At 46.4% G+C, this 17,463-nt stretch overlaps 1 protein-coding gene across 1 annotated transcript in view; it reads left to right on the forward strand.

Moving 5' to 3' along the window:
• LOC119385381 (glycogenin-2-like) overlaps window positions 1-11,740 on the forward strand; it is a 30,641-nt gene extending 18,901 nt beyond the window's left edge. Inside the window, exons 2-3 of the mRNA XM_037652830.1 lie at window positions 4,822-4,966; window positions 11,651-11,740. Coding sequence (XP_037508758.1) covers window positions 4,822-4,966; window positions 11,651-11,740 — 235 coding nt within the window. The remainder of the gene's footprint in view (window positions 1-4,821; window positions 4,967-11,650) is intronic.
• Window positions 11,741-17,463: the final 5,723 nt, after the last annotated feature.

Consider the following 17,463-nt stretch of genomic DNA (forward strand, 5'->3'; position numbering starts at 1 on the left):
CAACCAACGAGGTCTACCTCGCCGGAGACGACTAGACGCGACACCCGTACTTGCTACAACTGCGGGCTACCTGGACACATCGCTAGGTACTGCTACCGTCGCCAGCAGCGAGCTCCGCGATTCAACGTGTACACGCCCTATGTGCCTGCTGGCGAGTCTCGACCCTTTCAGAGCTCTTTCCAACGGCAACACGCAGCACGTGCTGACTCGCCTTGCTCCGACCGCAGCGTTACCCCACCACCCGCACGCCAACAGCGATCCCCGTCCCCGCGTCGCCGCTCGGGGACGCCACCACCACTGGGAAACTAACTGGTGCGACCGATGGGGGCGAGGCCGCAAAATCATCTTCCGCGAGACCCCCTTGTGTTGTAATGGTTGAGAACAAAGTGAGTGTTTTTGTAGACAATGTGAGTACTGTTGCATTAGTTGATACCGGTGCTGCAGTTTCTATAATGAGGATGTCTTAAAAATCGCCTTGGGACGAAAGTAATGTTTGCTTGGAATCGGAGTACTACGTTCCGCGGCGTAGGGGGAGAAACGTTGAGCCCGGTTGGTGTTTGTTCTGTTTTACTTTCTGTAGGAAATCAAACGTTTAGAGCTGAACTAACGGTGCTTGCACGTGCGACCCACGACGTCATTCTAGGTATAGATTTTTTGCGTGAATGTGGTGCCACTCTGGATTGTGGTAGTGGTGGGATTATTTTTCGTACCGTGTTGCCCTCTCCATTGACAGAAGATACCGTTGATGACAGCTCGGACGTGTTTTCCGTGTCTCAAGACGTCTGTTTGGTCCCGCATACCGCAATGTTTGTGCGCGTAAACTCTTCACGTTCTTGTGCGGGTTCTTACTACGGTTTAGCCAAGCCGAACTTCAGTAACGCACTTAAGAAAAACGTTATTGTGCCTCGTTGCCTCGTGCTCGCCGTCGATGGTTGTGCCGATTTGTGGACTGTGAACGTTTCCGCGCAGCCCATATCTCTGCCTGCAGGACTTAAATTTGCAAGCTTTTAAGAGCAAAGTACTCTTACCATACGGTCACTTGAACTGTCGGCGGCCGTAAAGAAACCCCACGCCAATTCGTACCCCGACTATTCTGCCGGCATTGACCGTATGATCAACAAGTCGCTTTTTTCAACTGAACGGTCTCTGCTGCAGGAGGTGCTCGCAGGCTACGCCTCAGTCTTTGACTTTGCCCAAGACGAGACGTCTACCGTTACGCCACCGTCTTCACGTACGCAACACCGCATCTATACAGGCCAAGCACCACCAATACGCCAGAAGCCCTATCGCGTATCGCCTTCCGAAAGGAAAGTCATCGCTGAGCAAGTTGAAGACATGCTAAAGAAGGGCGTCATACAAGAATCGTGTAGTCCGTGGGCAGCTCTTGTCATTCTAGTCAGGAAGAAGGATAATTCATGGAGATTCTGCGTAGACTATCGTCGCCTAAATGCCATTACAAAAAAAGACGTCTACCCTTTGCCACGTATAGATGACGCCGTGGACTGCCTGCATTCTGCCTCCTATTTTTCTTCTGTTGACTTGCGTTCTGGGTATTGGCAAATTCCTATGCATCCCTCAGATAAAGAGAAGACGGCCTTCGTAACACCAGATGGTCTTTTTGAGTTTAACGTTATGCCCTTTGGTTTGTGCAATGCTCCAGCGACATTCGAGAGATTTATGGATACAGTACTCCGTGGACAAAAATGGAAAATTTGTATGTGCTATTTAGATGACGTGATTATCCACGGAAAGACTTTTCAAGAGCATAACCACCGCTTGTCACTTGTGCGTGAATGCTTACGCGAAGCTGGCCTTGTTTTAAACTCAAAGAAGTGCCATTTTGGAGAACGTCAAGCCCTCGTATTAGGCTTTCTCGTGGATAAAGAAGGCGTACGACCAGACCCACAGAAGACCGCAGTGGTTCGCAACTTTGAGCAACCACGAACAGTGAAGGACCTACGAAATTTGCTGGGTCTGTGCTCATATTTCCGCCGATTTATTAAGAACTTCGCACAACTTGCCTCCCCACTGACGTCCCTTCTTCATAAAGACACACCGTACTTGTGGGATGATAAATGTGAGGCTGCATTTCAACAGCTGAAGTTCTTATTGACTTCAGGACCCATCCTGAAGCATTTTGATCCTGACGCTTTCACTGAACTTCATACTGATGCTAGTGGCCTAGGTGTTGGTGCTGTGCTGGTCCAACTCTGCAACAGCCGTCAGCACGTCGTAGCATATGCCAGTCGGACACTGACCAGAGCAGAGAAGAACTACACCGTCACCGAGCTCGAGTGCTTAGCAGTCGTCTTCGCCATTCAGAAGTTCCGACCGTATCTACATGGCCGCGAGTTCACACTAGTGACCGATCATCACTCACTATGCTGGCTTGTGGGACTTCGCGACCCGTCTGGCCGGCTGGCTCGTTGGGCGTTGCGCCTCCTAGAGTACAGCTTTTCTGTGACCTATAAGAGCGGACGATGTCACACGGATGCCGACTGCTTATCCCGCCTTCCTTCAGTACACACCAATGCTGACGACGATGACATTGATGACTATTTAGTTTCTGTCTCGTCCGAGTTCCCAGATACCAGCAGCTTCAAAGGTGAGCAACAACACGACCCTACCCTGAAACCCTTGCTCGAAGCTGCACATAACTCCGCCGACAAGCACTTTACAATTTCAAATGGCTTGCTGTACAAGAGAAACTATTCAGCCGACGGCCTCCCGTTGCTTCTAGTGGTGCCGGAAAGCCTGCGACAGGTCGTCCTTCGTTCTATGCACGATGACATAACATCCGGTCATCTCAGTTTCACACGTACGCTACATCGACTACGTGAGAGGTTCTACTGGCCGAAAATGTGGAAGACCACAAAACAGTACGTCGCCAGATGTGCTATATGTCAGCGCCACAAGCAATCCACCACTGCTCCGGCAGGTTATTTGCAGCTCATCTCACCACCAACATCCCGTTTTGAAAAAGTCGGCATCGACTTGCTCGTACCCCTTCCTAAGACCCCATCCGGCCACCGATATGTTATAGCGTGCGTAGATTATTTAACTCGTTATACGGAAACGGACGCACTGACATCGGCCACAGCAGCCGCTGTTTCCTCTTTTCTGTTAAAACGGGTCATACTGCGTCACGGTGCTCCACGGGTTGTCATCAGTGACCGTGGACGGCAATTTATCGCCGATGTGGTTGAAAAAATTTTGCGCCTCTGTGGCTCCTCTTATCGCCACTCCACCCCTTACCATCCGCAAACTAACGGTCTCACTGAGAGAACGAATCGAACTCTTACGAATATGCTATCGATGTACGTTGATGCTGACCACAGGAACTGGGACGCCGTCTTGCCGTTTGTTACTTACGCATATAACACCGCCAAGCATGAAGTTACTGGACATTCGCCTTTTTTTCTGCTTTACGCACGAAACCCACGGAGTTTTCTGGACACCCTCTTACCTTTCTCGCATGAGGAAGATCTGTCCATCGCTCAGACGTTGTGTCGTGCTGAAGAAGCACGTCAACTAGCGCGCCTTCGAACATTGTCTTCTCAAGAACACAGTAAGAGTCGCTACGATGCCAAGCATATCCCCGTAGAGTTTTCTCCTGGCGACTACGTTTGGCTGTGGACTCCTGTTCGTAGAAAAGGATTGTACCGGAACTTTCTAGCAAACTATTCCGGCCCATTCGTGATAGTCACTCGTCTCAGTGACGTGAATTACGTGGTCGCCCGAGTCACAGCCAATAACCGGCGTTCGCGCGTTACGCAAATTGTTCACGTAGCCCGCTTCAAACAGTACCATCATAGGCATATTTAACTCGCTCGGCGAGCTTCGTCTGCCGCCGGGGGAAATGCAACGAAGATGCGCGAGCGTACGGGGCGCGGAAGAAGAAGAGTAGTGGAGCCGGCGCTTAGACTGTGTGGTTGGGTGAACCGGACTAGGCCTGTCTCAGAAGTACGCTGCTCTTTCCCAACGCCATTTCACCTCATCTGTAAATAAACACAATCACTCGTAACAATATGATGACGATTGAGCAGATGTACAGAGGATTCACCGGATTTAACCCTGGAGCACGCTCCTTCATCATCATTCACTTCGTGGATATGCTGTGATTTTTTTATTATTTGTTTTATTTGCATCTTTCTCAATTTTTCGGCCACGGACAACGCTGACTTGAAAGAATATAAGCTTGGGCACGTTTGCATTCCATCTCAACACCTATAGCGCGCAGAAATGACAGGAATACAGGAGGTAGCGCTGTGTCCGCGTCGTACCTCTGTGTTCCTGTCCCTTCTGTGCGCCATAAGTGTTGAGCTGACTTTTCGCCCACAACCAACGACACCGACGCGGATGTCGATGCCGATGCCGACAGCAGAATTTTTGCGAAACGAGCTCTTCATCGCTATCGCGTGAAAACTTTCCACGCTTTCGTACACACGGTTCACTGCATTCTATACACATGCATCTAACAGTGAACGCATACATACTGTAACTGTTCGTTTTGGTTTCTCTGGCATCAGTGAAACGTGTTATTACGAGTGATACCGCTCCGGAGGGCTTCCATGTATACGTCATTTATTGTACAGACAGCAGATAACTCTTAATTTAGATCAAATATTATTTGCCGCGCATCTAAGACAAGATGGGCATGTTTTAATGAAAATTTGCCACTTTAATGTTGCCACTTTACGGCATGTGCAGACTCGGTGTAACACACCGGTCTGCTATGGACGCCGCTGAAAGAACGTTAAATATGCTTGTTCCCTTAATGTCGACGCTGCGTGCACGTGATAACGTCGCTGTATACTGCAGGTGGGATGTGTTCGGCCGCCACGTGCGACCCAAGTTGGCAAGGCACCCGTGTGGCGATCAAGGCCGCAAGCCGGGACTCGTGTGTCGCGAGGAGATCTGCGCTCCCTTCGGCAAGGAGGAACAGGCCGCGGCGCCCGACGCCACAGTGAGCTTTTTACGCCGCGTATTTCAGTGAACGAGTGGTTTCTCTGTACGAGCTCCTCGCACGTGACTCTCAAAATAGTTGCGAACGTTTCATGGTACTACCACCGAGGCTTTACGATGCCGCCGCAGTGTGGTGCGTAATAGTGGGCAGTCAATAGTTAAAATACTTCACTGGCATTCTCACTCATCGCCAGTAGAAAATGAACACAGTATCTCTATTATCTTGCTGGGACAATCTCATTTCGACGTCTCCTACGGTTCTCTACAATTTTCTACAGCGACTACAACGTTGGGTGGCTACTTCTATCTAATTCGATGTCACGAAAAACAATATTGCTGGTGGTTCAACAATATTCCCGGCTATCATGTACGGTCGTATTTGCACAGAATGATTTGTAGGATCAAGTTCCGAGAATAATAGCTGAGACACCGGGCCGCGCGAATATGCGAAGGCAATCGCGTATGCAAAACATTCCAGGCGGAATAACGGTCCGTATTGGTTATGCATCACAACAGCGGGGAACATTACAATTTTCGCGATAAGTGCCTGAACAGACTGTACTTATATTTCAGACATTACAACTAGTACTTTCAATATGACGGCTTTAGTTCTGAATGGCCAATCCAGAATGCTGAATTCATTTTAAATTAGGGCAGCCAATTATGGAGTCCTCGGCGCTGACAAGTCAATAGCTATTGAACAAATGTTTTCTAAGGAAAACAAAAGATGTCGGCAACGTTAAATTTAACTTTTCTCGACCATACTGCTGGCCATCATGACCCATACATAGATGGGCACATGAACAGTTCTTGTTTATTAGAATGACACGAAATCGTCCGTTTTATTAGCAGTGGTGAGAATTTCAACGACGACAATTGAATCTGAACAAATTGGATGGGGCTTAATAAAAACCATAATGCGACAATACATCATTATATGGCGATTTATTCCAACCATTTACACTACCTAAGCTTTGACGAGCAGCTTTCTAATTGGCATATCTCGATGTTCACGCAGACATTGAGGTTGTAGTATTTTGAAATAAGAGAGAGAGCAAGACCATTTTTCTGTCTAGAAATAATTATTCGCCTTGAAAGTAGTTGCATGTTTGCACTGCATGGTGAGGAAGCTCACAGCACTACAATGTCTTGAGTAGCCTGAATATATAAATGTGACTGATCATTTGTTTACGGGCTACGCTTCGTTAATTAAAGGGTCCACGGCGTGGTTGTCGTAATAATCTCAGTGTATAATTGCACCTCAAAGTATAGGGTGCAATTAGCTGGTTAGTCAAACAAGAAGTCAGGGCTCTCGGAGCATATGTTAACTCTAAATTTCAATTTGAAAACACTTCCACTAAACTCCTCACATTGGCAGCGACAGCAATTTTGGCAAGCGTGTCTGACGTGAGGAAATGAGCCACCGCTGCGTCGTCCTCAGTGCCGCACTGCTGGCCGCACGCTGCGCTCTCTCACATTTTAAGCCCTCACGCTGGAGCTTTCCCTCGGTCGGCATATCTTCTCTTCCTTTCCCCGACTGAGACCGGACTTGGTGTTTTTGCTTGTGACATATACAGGGTGTTTCAAGAAATGTGTGCAACCTTCTCAAAAAATCAGGGAAATCCGATATTTGATTGCTGCCTTCAAAATTGGTTTTTCTGTAGCGGCAGAAATCTTAAGGTAGTTAAGGACATCATTTAGGGCAGTAATTAAGAAAGTTACATTAATTAACTTTTTAATTAGTGGAGTTAGGTGATTATGTCAAATGGGAGCATTGAAGTTCTTCATGCGAGGAACCCATCCGAGCTTTGAGATTTCGAAAAAGCGTCCTCTAGTAAATGTTGTGGCGTAATGAAATTCAACGAAATGCAACGGCTTTCAACAGCGACAGCCATCGAATTCGGTTTAATTTCATTACTTCGTAATTATTACTAGAGGCCGCTTTTTCGAAATCTCAATGTTGGGATGGGTTTCTGGCACGAAACTTCAATTCCCCAATTTGACACAGCCACCTCACTCCACTAATTAAAAAGTTAATTAATTTAACTTTCTTAATTACTGTCTCAAGTCATGTCTCTGACCATCTTAAGATGCCTAGCGCTACAGAAAGTCATTCACTCATTTTGGACGTCTCAGAAGAATATGGCAGTTGCGTTCTTCCATGTTTCTGCTTAGGTTTCGCCATTGAATTTGGTTGAATTTCATTACTTCGTAATTATTACTAGATGCCACTTTTTCGAAATCTCAAAGTTGGGTTGGGTTTCTGGCATGAAGAACTTCAATTCTGCCATTTGACACAACCACCTAACTCCACTAATTAAAATGTTAATTCATTTAACTTTTTTTAATTACAGTCCCAAATAATTTCTTTAACCATCTTAAAATCCCTGCCACTACAGAAAAACCAATTCTGAAGGCAGCAATCAAAAATCGCATTTTCCTGATTTTTTGAGAAGGTTGGACACATTTCTTCAAACACCCTGTAGTCCAAGTATTGTAATCGATACTTATTAACCATCACATGGTTATTTTTCGGGCGCAGGCAAAGAGCTGCCCTACCGCAGGGGTAACGAAATTTAATGGAGGCAATACTATGCTAGTACGGGCAGTAGTGAGGAACGAACATATCTTTTTTTTAACACGGAAGTGTTTTACGTCGGGGCCCACCAAGACTTTCATGACGTATTACGTCAGCAAAATGAACGCCATCAGATGTCAAAGAAGAAAAAAACTACAGAAAAAGTCCCGTTGAAAGGAGTTGAATCCACGACCTCTAGATCGCGACGATGGCTGGCGGGCTTTTAGCCCACTGAGCTACCGACAAACACACACAAGGGAGCCCACATAAACCCGCCTTTTATCTTTCGCACTTCCTGTCACAGTTCTTTTGGATGGATGGATGGATGGATGGATGGATGGATGGATGGATGGATGGATGGATGGATGGATGGATGGATGGATGGATGGACGGACGGACGGACGGACGGACGGACGGATGGATGGATGGATGGATGGATGGATGGATGGATGGATGGATGGATGGATGGATGGATGGATGGATGGATGGATGCTATAAGCGTCCCCTTTATAGCGTGGTGGTGAAATGTGTGCCACCTGGCTCGAAAAAAAAACTTCGTTACCTCCGCAATTAGCTCCGGCAACGCGCCGTTGCTACTACCGTCCAATACGGCGCGTTTCCAATAGGAGTAGTGTAATTTCGTCAACGCTTTAACGCACCACGAGGTGGCGGCTTTAGCCCAAGCTTCGCTAATAGCATCCATCCATATTGAAAAAAAGATGGCTGATCCCTCCGTCATAGGAATCCGCATAACACGAAAGTGAAACGTGTCGTCACAGAGGTAGTTGATTGTTTTTAGAGCTTTCACATATGGGAACTTGTGCAATGTCTATTGTTGTTTGGGAGATATAGCACCGCTTGATGTGGACGCACCCACGTTCACGCCAAGTGGCACATGTCAGTACCAACGACTAACGCCTATGATCATGATTTAACCCTTGCGGTAGTTGAAGTTGTCAAGATATACTTGGACACCGCATATGGTGAATCCCGCGCAATGATGGCATCAGCAAGCACATGGTAAACACTGACACTCGATATGCACTCCTTCGATATGCCAAGCAGCGATAGACATTGTAAAAACTCTCATATAACAATGCACTATAAACAATCAACTACTTCTGTGTCGACACGTTTCACTTTCGTGTTAAAGCGATTCCTATGATGGAGGGATCAGCCATGTCTTTTTTTTTTGGTAAATGTGTGCCTGCTCAAGTAATTACAAGCCCCTAAATATTGGTATTGAGTCCACTCATGTCAAATGTGGGGCTCAGGTTGAAACTTTGATTCTTAGGAAACATTTTGTGAACATCGCGGAAACCACAGCGGGAAAAAAGAACTTATGCTCCCAGGTGGTGTCGTCATAGCGAACGCTTAAAGGGACTGTCTACCGCCCTTCATCGCTTTTCTGTTTTGTACCGCAATAGAAAGCTTACCGTCTTAAGTGTCCAACCTTGCAGCGGTTTCTCTGGAAAGTGAGTAGAAATTTTTAAGAGAATTTTTCGATCTGCGTTCGGTTTTCTTCCATTGGCGTGAAACATGCCCACAACACTGGTTGGTGGACGCGATGACGATTGTAGTGCCGGTAAAAATTAAACCGAAAGCACATGTGATTTCTGTAGGATTACTTTATTTTTGCTGAACACTATTGTAATGAATGTAATAGTCGTTTTCAGCGTGCTAGCGGTTAAATGAAGCCTTATTATGCGATTACAGAACACTTGTTTTGCTGTAATCGCCGTCTATGCGTTTATTTTAGCACTGCTGCCGCAATCCAAGCCAAGTTGATTCATCAGAAAGACGATAAATGCGCGCCTTCAAAGCGCAGCACATGTGAGACACCCTAAGAACAATACAGCGGCACAGTACGACCAGCGCGGAGGGCCGCATGGCATAGCGCATGAGTTGAATCCAACGAAATCGAAGACGGCGCCGCAAGCAGTGCCACCGGGCGCCTTTTTAGATGCTTGAGAGAAAAAAAAGCAAGAAATTACTCTCTGACGCAACCGAAAGCTGCCTCAAGTGCGTGAAATACAATTTCAAGTTATACATGTATGTTTTTAAGCAAAATGTGTCTACCTGCGAGGATTTCTTGTCCTATCAGTAGATTGACCACATCGCTGTTGGGCGACGCTAGTAGTTATTCTTTCAGGATTTTCAACATCAAATGAAAAATATAATTCCTTTTTTATGGGGCATAAGCATGCTCGTTGCCGCCGATGTGACGAACGATCTTCTCATTTTCACCACAATCAGAAAAATTTTTCCGAGCGGTAGACAGTCCCTTTAATGTGATGTTAACGAAAACCTGACTTCTGATATATTGTCAAAACTCTGTTAATGGGAGGCCATCGCCACGCAGATTTCAAGGGCTGATGTATCGGCCCCCCGACGCGCACCACGAAAGCACGGACAGTTTAACGGTAGGTCCTTTTAGCGCGCCTGTGAACGCCGGTTGTAGTCTAAAGACCGAATCAGAGCCAAGAGTTGATTACACAAACAGAATATATTCTCATTTAAGGCAGTACAAAGATCTCACATACATGTACATTTGGCTAGTTCAATATAATTCACATAAAGACAATGGGGAAACATGAATCAATTGCGCTTCTAGAATGGTGAACAAAACTTAGTCCAAAGTCCTTTCACATTCACCGTCCTGACGGGTCCCTCCACGTAGACTGCAGCGCTGACGAGTCGTTCGCCTTCGGTCATTGGTGATCTCACGTCTCCTCTCAGCGACAATGTCTTCAAAACTCTTCTGCACTGTCTTCAAAGCTCTTCTTCATTTCTCACACGGCGTCATCTCTCAGCACTTCTTACAAAACCGACTGAATGCTCTGCATCATAAAACAACACTTTTCTGGCCAACCGAACCACACCCTCACTTTACACCATAACTTTTTCCTCCACTGACCTCCAAACTACTTTCGCTGCGCGCTCATATTGGGTTGCACCTGGGTTCACGAATCTTCGACATGACTCATCCGCTCTCAGTGAATGGAGGCTTGGAAAAGAGCGAGTTCATTTTCCCACCTTCGTCTCGCGGCGGCGTCGCTCGGCATGGCATCATGTCTCGATTATCAATTTTTCCAGTCATTGTTTGAGCGCTTCATTCGAGCGTGCTAGCTGCCGGCGGGCGTCTTCTCCGGAGGAGCGAGGGGGTGCGCTTTAAAGGGGCGACCGCTGCTGGCGTCTGGTGTCGCGACGTGGGCTCTGTTGACACCGTGATTTGACGCTCTTTTGAAGGCCACGGCGCGCTTGATCAGCACTCGTTTGTGTCGACATAATTCGCCATATAACTAAAAAACGACAAAAAACAGATTTTCCTATGCACTTTGTGACGCTTGTAGACGAAGCCTTTGGGCGTTTCTGATGACGGTTTTCTTTTTAATTCGACGTACTAAGGCAGCATAACACTTTCGACACTTCCTCAGAAATCTGAACATTGTTCCTCTGAAAATAGATAACTAATAGATAACATTTTCGTCGTCTCGAGATTAGACCTTAGCGATGAAGCTCCAGTTTAAGCACATCACAAACAAGATGTAAAAAATATTTATATACGGTTGTGGGAATATTCACAGGTATAGAACAATTAATTGGATGTTTTCCTATTGTAGTCCTCAAATTTAATTGCGATTATTCCTTAAAACTGGTAATTTGCGATGTAGTTTTCATAATTCAATTAAGCAAACGAAACTGAACAAATGACTTGGCACAATCGCATGGGTGGCCATTGTAGACAGAAAGTATCGGGAGTTGCGTAGTACAGCAAGCTATACGTCGCTCAAGTCGATGTACTTTTTAGTCGTAGGACTAACCACGTAACAAAAACAGCACTCATTCGCAGTCTCTTGAAGGTGTAACAGTCGACCACCGCCGCTTCTGCGGTAGGCAAGCAGTTGCCGTCTGGTACATACCAGTAGAATGCGTACAACTGCACTCCCACTGTCGGATGATATGAAGTCGGTGGTCGATCACTGCCTGTGTACATATCTATATATGAACGCGCTGCGACCCACCACCGTAAATGCTCCCACAGGCTGGACTCCGAGTACGACTCTCTGGGAGTGTGCCCAATTACCGAGCTTCATTAATGTGCAGAACGCGCGACCCCTTGTGCAGTACTCTCCCCCTCCCTCTCAGAGACACTGGATGCCTCCGAACCCTGGACCTCCACCCTTCACCTCCTAGCGTCTGAGTGCTTATAAAAGGCCGGCGCATCTAGCGTCGGGGGCTTCTTTGTCCTCATGCTTTGTTCGTGCTTCGTCCTCGTTATGAATTCAATTTTAAAAACGATCGTCTTTATTGGGTTATTTCAACGCAGAAATTTTGGTCTGTCTGTCTGTCTGTCTGTCTGTCTGTCTGTCTGTCTGTCTGTCTGTCTGTCTGTCTGTCTGTCTGTCTGTCACAAGATTCAGCCACTCGGCCAAACTTTAAGCACTTGCTGAACGCCCAGCCATCTTGAACTGGTAGCTGTGTTCATACTCGTGAACATTGTCGATCAAAAAGCAAATATTACGCATATCTGAGGCGCAACATCAATACGTAAGTATTAGGTGGTGTGTTCCTTTACTAGGAAATACATAGATACGTAATTCTAAGGACCCCAGTGTTTCTTAGGCTGCGCTGAAAATGCGAGGCTATGCACGAAGAAGCCCTCTGCTGACGATATGGCGCTGCCACCTGGCAGTGGCCCTGAGTTTTGCACAAGCTCATGTTTCCCGACGCCACTGCCAGATCGCGTCCCGTGTCCCGTGTCCCGTTTCCCGTGTCTTCCTCTGGCAACAGGTGGATAGCTGTGGCCACAGACTACGCCACGCGCTACGCCATCACACGAGCTCTTCCAACAAGCTGCGCCACTGATGTCGCCGACTTCCTCCTACACGACGTGATTTTGCAACATGGAGCTCCACGCCAGCTGCTTACGGACCGTGGCCGCACATTTCTGTCGAAGGTCATAGCCGACATTCTGCGGTCATGTGAAACGAGGCACAAGCTTACTACGTCCTACCATCCGCAGACAAATGGCCTCACGGAGCGTCTCAATCGAACACTTACAGACATGCTTGCGAAGTATGTTTCCTCCGACCACTCCGACTGGGACCTTGCTTTGCCATACGTGACATTTGCGTACAATTCTTCGCGCCACGACACTGCCGGTTACTCTCCATTTTTTCTGTGTTCGGCCGACAACCAACGTTGCCCCTGGACACCACCATCCCGTTTCCCGCAGTACCGACCAGTGAATATGCCCTTGACGCTATCACCAGGGCTGCCCATGCACGTGAAACCGCCCGCACTCGCCTTTTGACTTCTCAAGGAAACCAACGGCGGTTGTACGATCGCAGACACCGAGACGTGCACTTCTCGCCAGGTTCCTTGGTCCTGCTGTGGTCGCCCACCCGTCACGTTGGGATGTCGGAAAAACTGATGTCTCGATACACAGGTCCATACAGAGTCGTTCGTGCGGTAACCCCGGTGACTTATGAAATCGCTCCTGTCGCCTCGTCGCCTTCCTCTTCCACACCGGCCAGCGATATCGTACATGTCGCACGCTTGAAGCCCTACCACTCTCCCAGTGACGTTGACATCTGATGCGCCGAGACGGCGCTTCTGCCGCCGGGGATTATGCTACATGCATACTGCCGGCCCCTTGCACCATGCGCGTGTGCGCCGGACGAAGAGAAGGAAGATCTCTCTCTCCTCGGGCTCTTGGCTGAACCGGTCAGCGCTGCAACCACTCCTGTAAATATATCGTGTAGATAATCTACGGACTACAGTCTACCGAGTCTTCATTCACGTAACAATATCTCACGCAGCGCCTCCTCTATTTTATCAATGCCGGCCAGATGCGGCCGATTCAACAGAGGAGGCGCTGTCTGAGGCAAGGCGAAACATAAATGGCCACTTGATAAAAAAAAATGGTACGAGAACAGCATCACGGGTGGCCGCGGATGAGACCAGGACTCATGTAGTACGGCCGGCAGAAGACTATCGTCTTTCGACGACACTTGCAGCGAAGCACGCAGATGCACGGCCAATTTTTTCCTTGGCTACCTTTTGCTTTGCGACTGCCTAGATATTCCCAGCACAGTCCTTTGGCCTTCGCGTCAGGCTACCCAAGAGACCCAAGGTGTCTGGTACACACCGGCAGAATGCACACAAACACGCTCCCACAGTCAGGTGATATGAAGTTGGTGGTCGATCACTGCGTGTCAGGGGCGTAGCCAATGGGGGGAGGGGGTTGGGGGTTCAAACCCCCCTCCCCCAAATTTTTCAGTTTTGCTTGCGTATATATATATATACGCACACATACAAAAGCACGCACGAACATACATAAAGTATGGTTGAAGCCCCCCCCCCCCAGAAAAAAATTTCTGGCTACGCCCCTGCTGCGTGTATCTGGCTCGAAAGTCTGGTCCACCAGAAGAAACGTTAGCGAATATACCGTGTCAAACCAACAAACCTCGTACTCTTTTTTCTTCCTTATTCTACCAGGGTCTGCGCGATTGTATATATGCAAAAAAAGGAGTGATTCTGGGTCCGGCCAAATATGTGCGGTGAAGCCGACGCGCGTACGAAGCGATGTATTGACATTTCGGCCGCGAGTCCGGCCTTCATCAGAAAAGGCCAGACCTGTCTGATGTCTAGGAACGACGAAGGCCGGTCCCACGGCCGAAACGTCGAATTAAACTGTGCTGCGTACGTCGCGTCTCAAGTACCTTCCTACAGTATCAGGGCCTGCGTGATACTTCCTATAACCCCTATATATATATATATATATATATATATATATATATATATATATATATATATATATATATATATATATATATATATGTATATATATATATATATATGTATGCGTAGATCATGAAGAGTCTGTCTTCGGTTGCCGGAAAATAAATAGGAAAAAGGTATACGCCTCTAGAAAACTGTTTGTTTGTCGACGTTTCGATCGGAGGCCCATCTTCCTCAAGACGAAATTTATCGGGCTTCGATTCGCTTTTTATATCGTCGTCGATATAAAAAACGCATCAAAGCCCGATAAATATCTTGTTGAGGAAGATCGATCTCCGATCGAAACGTCGACAAATTAAGATTTTTAGAGGCGTACCTCTTTCCTATATATATATATATATATATATATATATATATATATATATATATATATATATATTATATATATATATATATATATATATATATATATATATATATATATATATATATATATATATATATATATATATATATACGTAGATTATGAAGAGTATGTCTGCGGTTGCCGTGAAATAATTAGGAAAAAGGTATACGCTTCTAAAAAACTGTTTATTTGTCGACGTTTCGATCGGAGACCGATCTTCATCAGGATCCTGATGAAGATCGGTCTCCGATCGAAACGTCGACAAATAAACAGCATTTAGAAGCGTATACCTTTTTCCTATACCAGCTATTATTTCTGACATCGACAACAAGTTTAACTTTTTCGAGGGCGGCATTCTGTGTGAGTTTGATCAGATTTTACCGCGCATTCAAATAGAGGACAGTCGACCTAGTCGACATTTACAGCATGACCTCGAAGCTCGGTGGTGGTTATAATTAATTGATTTGTTCTAATAAATTCTAGGCCTCTCCGAGTCCAGGCACCGCTGGAACGGCTTCCCCGAGGACGGTGAGCGCTGCTCCAATGTTCTTAATATATTATCCCAAGAGCACTAGCTGTCTTGTCTTGCTTAAGGAAACCAATACTGGGTGATTCCGCGAGAGTCGGAACATCCACGTCCACTCATGCTTGTCTCGTTCTTTATATATATGTATATATGTGGGCATATTCAAAGCGCTCGGAACCGAAAACCATTTTCCAAAAAAAGGTCCCAGCGCGTCAAAAATATTTTTGAATGTGGCGGCACGGGCATCCCGTTTTTGCTGACCTTAATTTTTCCCAGATTTCTTGGCCGAATTTAATGCGAATTACAGGGTGATCTAGCTACCTCTAGCCAGAGTTTAAAAATATGCACTCGCACTCTATGACGACACGACTAAATGCATGTTGCTGAATTTTGCGTGCAGTAAGTCAGACTACTTCTCATGTTCCGCCTAATTGGCTAATTAGGCATGTTTAAATAACTTTTAAAGCAACGAAGCAGGAATAAAATTGCAATTAAAAAGTTGTAGATTGGTTCCTGCGCGAGGACGACGAACGTTTTTCGAGCGGCAACGCAACCACTGCCTCTGTTTCCATGAACCGCCGCGAGCATTTGTACGCGGGGTACCTCAATAACGGCGCGCAATGGGCATGTCACGTGGCATTTTTTGTTTTTCGAATTTCGTGGGCATCTGTAGTAAACAGAAAAACATTAATGCCTAATAGATGGAAAGTTAGAAACTGTATAATCGGACGTTTTGCAAACCGATCTACAACTTCCTCAATAATTTTTTCTACCCAGCTTCGTTCGCGCAGTTCAAAAGTTAATACTTAATTAAGCAGCACACGAAAAATAGTGCGACTTACTCCATGCAATAGTCAGCGACATGCAGTTGGTCGCGTCGTCATAGAGTGCGTCGGCATATTTTTAAACTTCGGTGTGAGATAGCTGGGGCACCATGTATGAAAGATATGTCGAAAATATTGCTGCTGGCTTTAATACGCATTACTGTGAACTACGTTCATACTTTCCTTGTGCTGTACACAAAAGAAAAAATGTGAAAAAATCGCAAACGCGGCCCAAAATTAAATAGGTTTGCTTACTTTGATGCGCCTGGGCACGTTTCCTATTTCATACATAAATTCCAAAAAAGTGTCGTATATAGAACAAAGCCTTTGCAACATTTATACGAAAGATTTTTTTCCTAAGAGCAGTGTAAAAGAAAAAGTGTAGTTAAGAAGTAAATTTTTCAAAAAAGTTAATTTTCAAACATAACATTAAAGAAAACCGGTCCCAATTTTAGCGAAAACTTTTTATCAAAGACCGCTTAGTCAGTCAAAACACGGATTTAATGTTATGTGTCCTTATTTGCTTCGTTCACAAGATATAACGTGTCAATGTGGCGTGTGCGTTCGCTTCAGTGTATTTGCTGGTTGTTATCAGTTTACATTGGGCGTAAATCTGCAGTTTTAATTATTTTTGTGCAGCATTACTTTGTTCTGGTGGCTTATCTTCAAGAAGAATGTCATCTCAGGTTTTATTTGTGTCTAGCGCGTTCGGGGGTGGGCTGCTGCCGCCCTCTGACACATTCACAGTTTGCAGTCTGCAACCTCAACTTGCCCCTCCATTCATTCGTGCGGCTGAGAGAACCGAAGAGACGCGGTGTTATTAGAAGCACGCATAGCATGCCACAACCAAGCACAAATGGTCCGAAATTTCAGGAACTTAGGCGCAAAACGATATACACCATCAAGTTTTGTTTGGCAAGCATTCTGTCAGTAATAACTCATTTGGGTTGCCGCAAGGAGCGGACGATAGAACTGGTCTTACTAGTGCAATACGAATCAATTCAGAGTAATGTAGAAAATAAAGGTTTGTCATAATCTTTAACCACAATGGTCGTGGGGTGATCGTCTCATCACGTTCCGAGATATTACCCAACACTTCAGACTGGAAAGGCGTAAGTTCCCGCCACCGCATGACAAATTAAACAGGCACGATGCTGTAAGCTATCGCTTACTACAAACACACTCTTACCCCAGCCCGGTCGTCTTACGCCACTGCTACCCACACTTATACACCACCGATCTATGTAAAACATGCGGGAACAGAGCAACGCTGCGCCACATGCTCTGGGAATGCGCCGGCAACAACGGTCGAGAAACGGCCGCCGTTCGCGATGCGCCTATGGCGGCTGCCAATACCAGGCAACAAGAAGCCTCGAGCTCACTCGTTCCCGCCGCCGTCCCGGCCGCGGGGGACCTT

The sequence above is a fragment of the Rhipicephalus sanguineus genome, chromosome 3 (genome assembly GCF_013339695.2).
Source record: "Rhipicephalus sanguineus isolate Rsan-2018 chromosome 3, BIME_Rsan_1.4, whole genome shotgun sequence".
In the NCBI taxonomy this organism is placed as follows: Eukaryota; Metazoa; Arthropoda; class Arachnida; order Ixodida; family Ixodidae; genus Rhipicephalus; species Rhipicephalus sanguineus.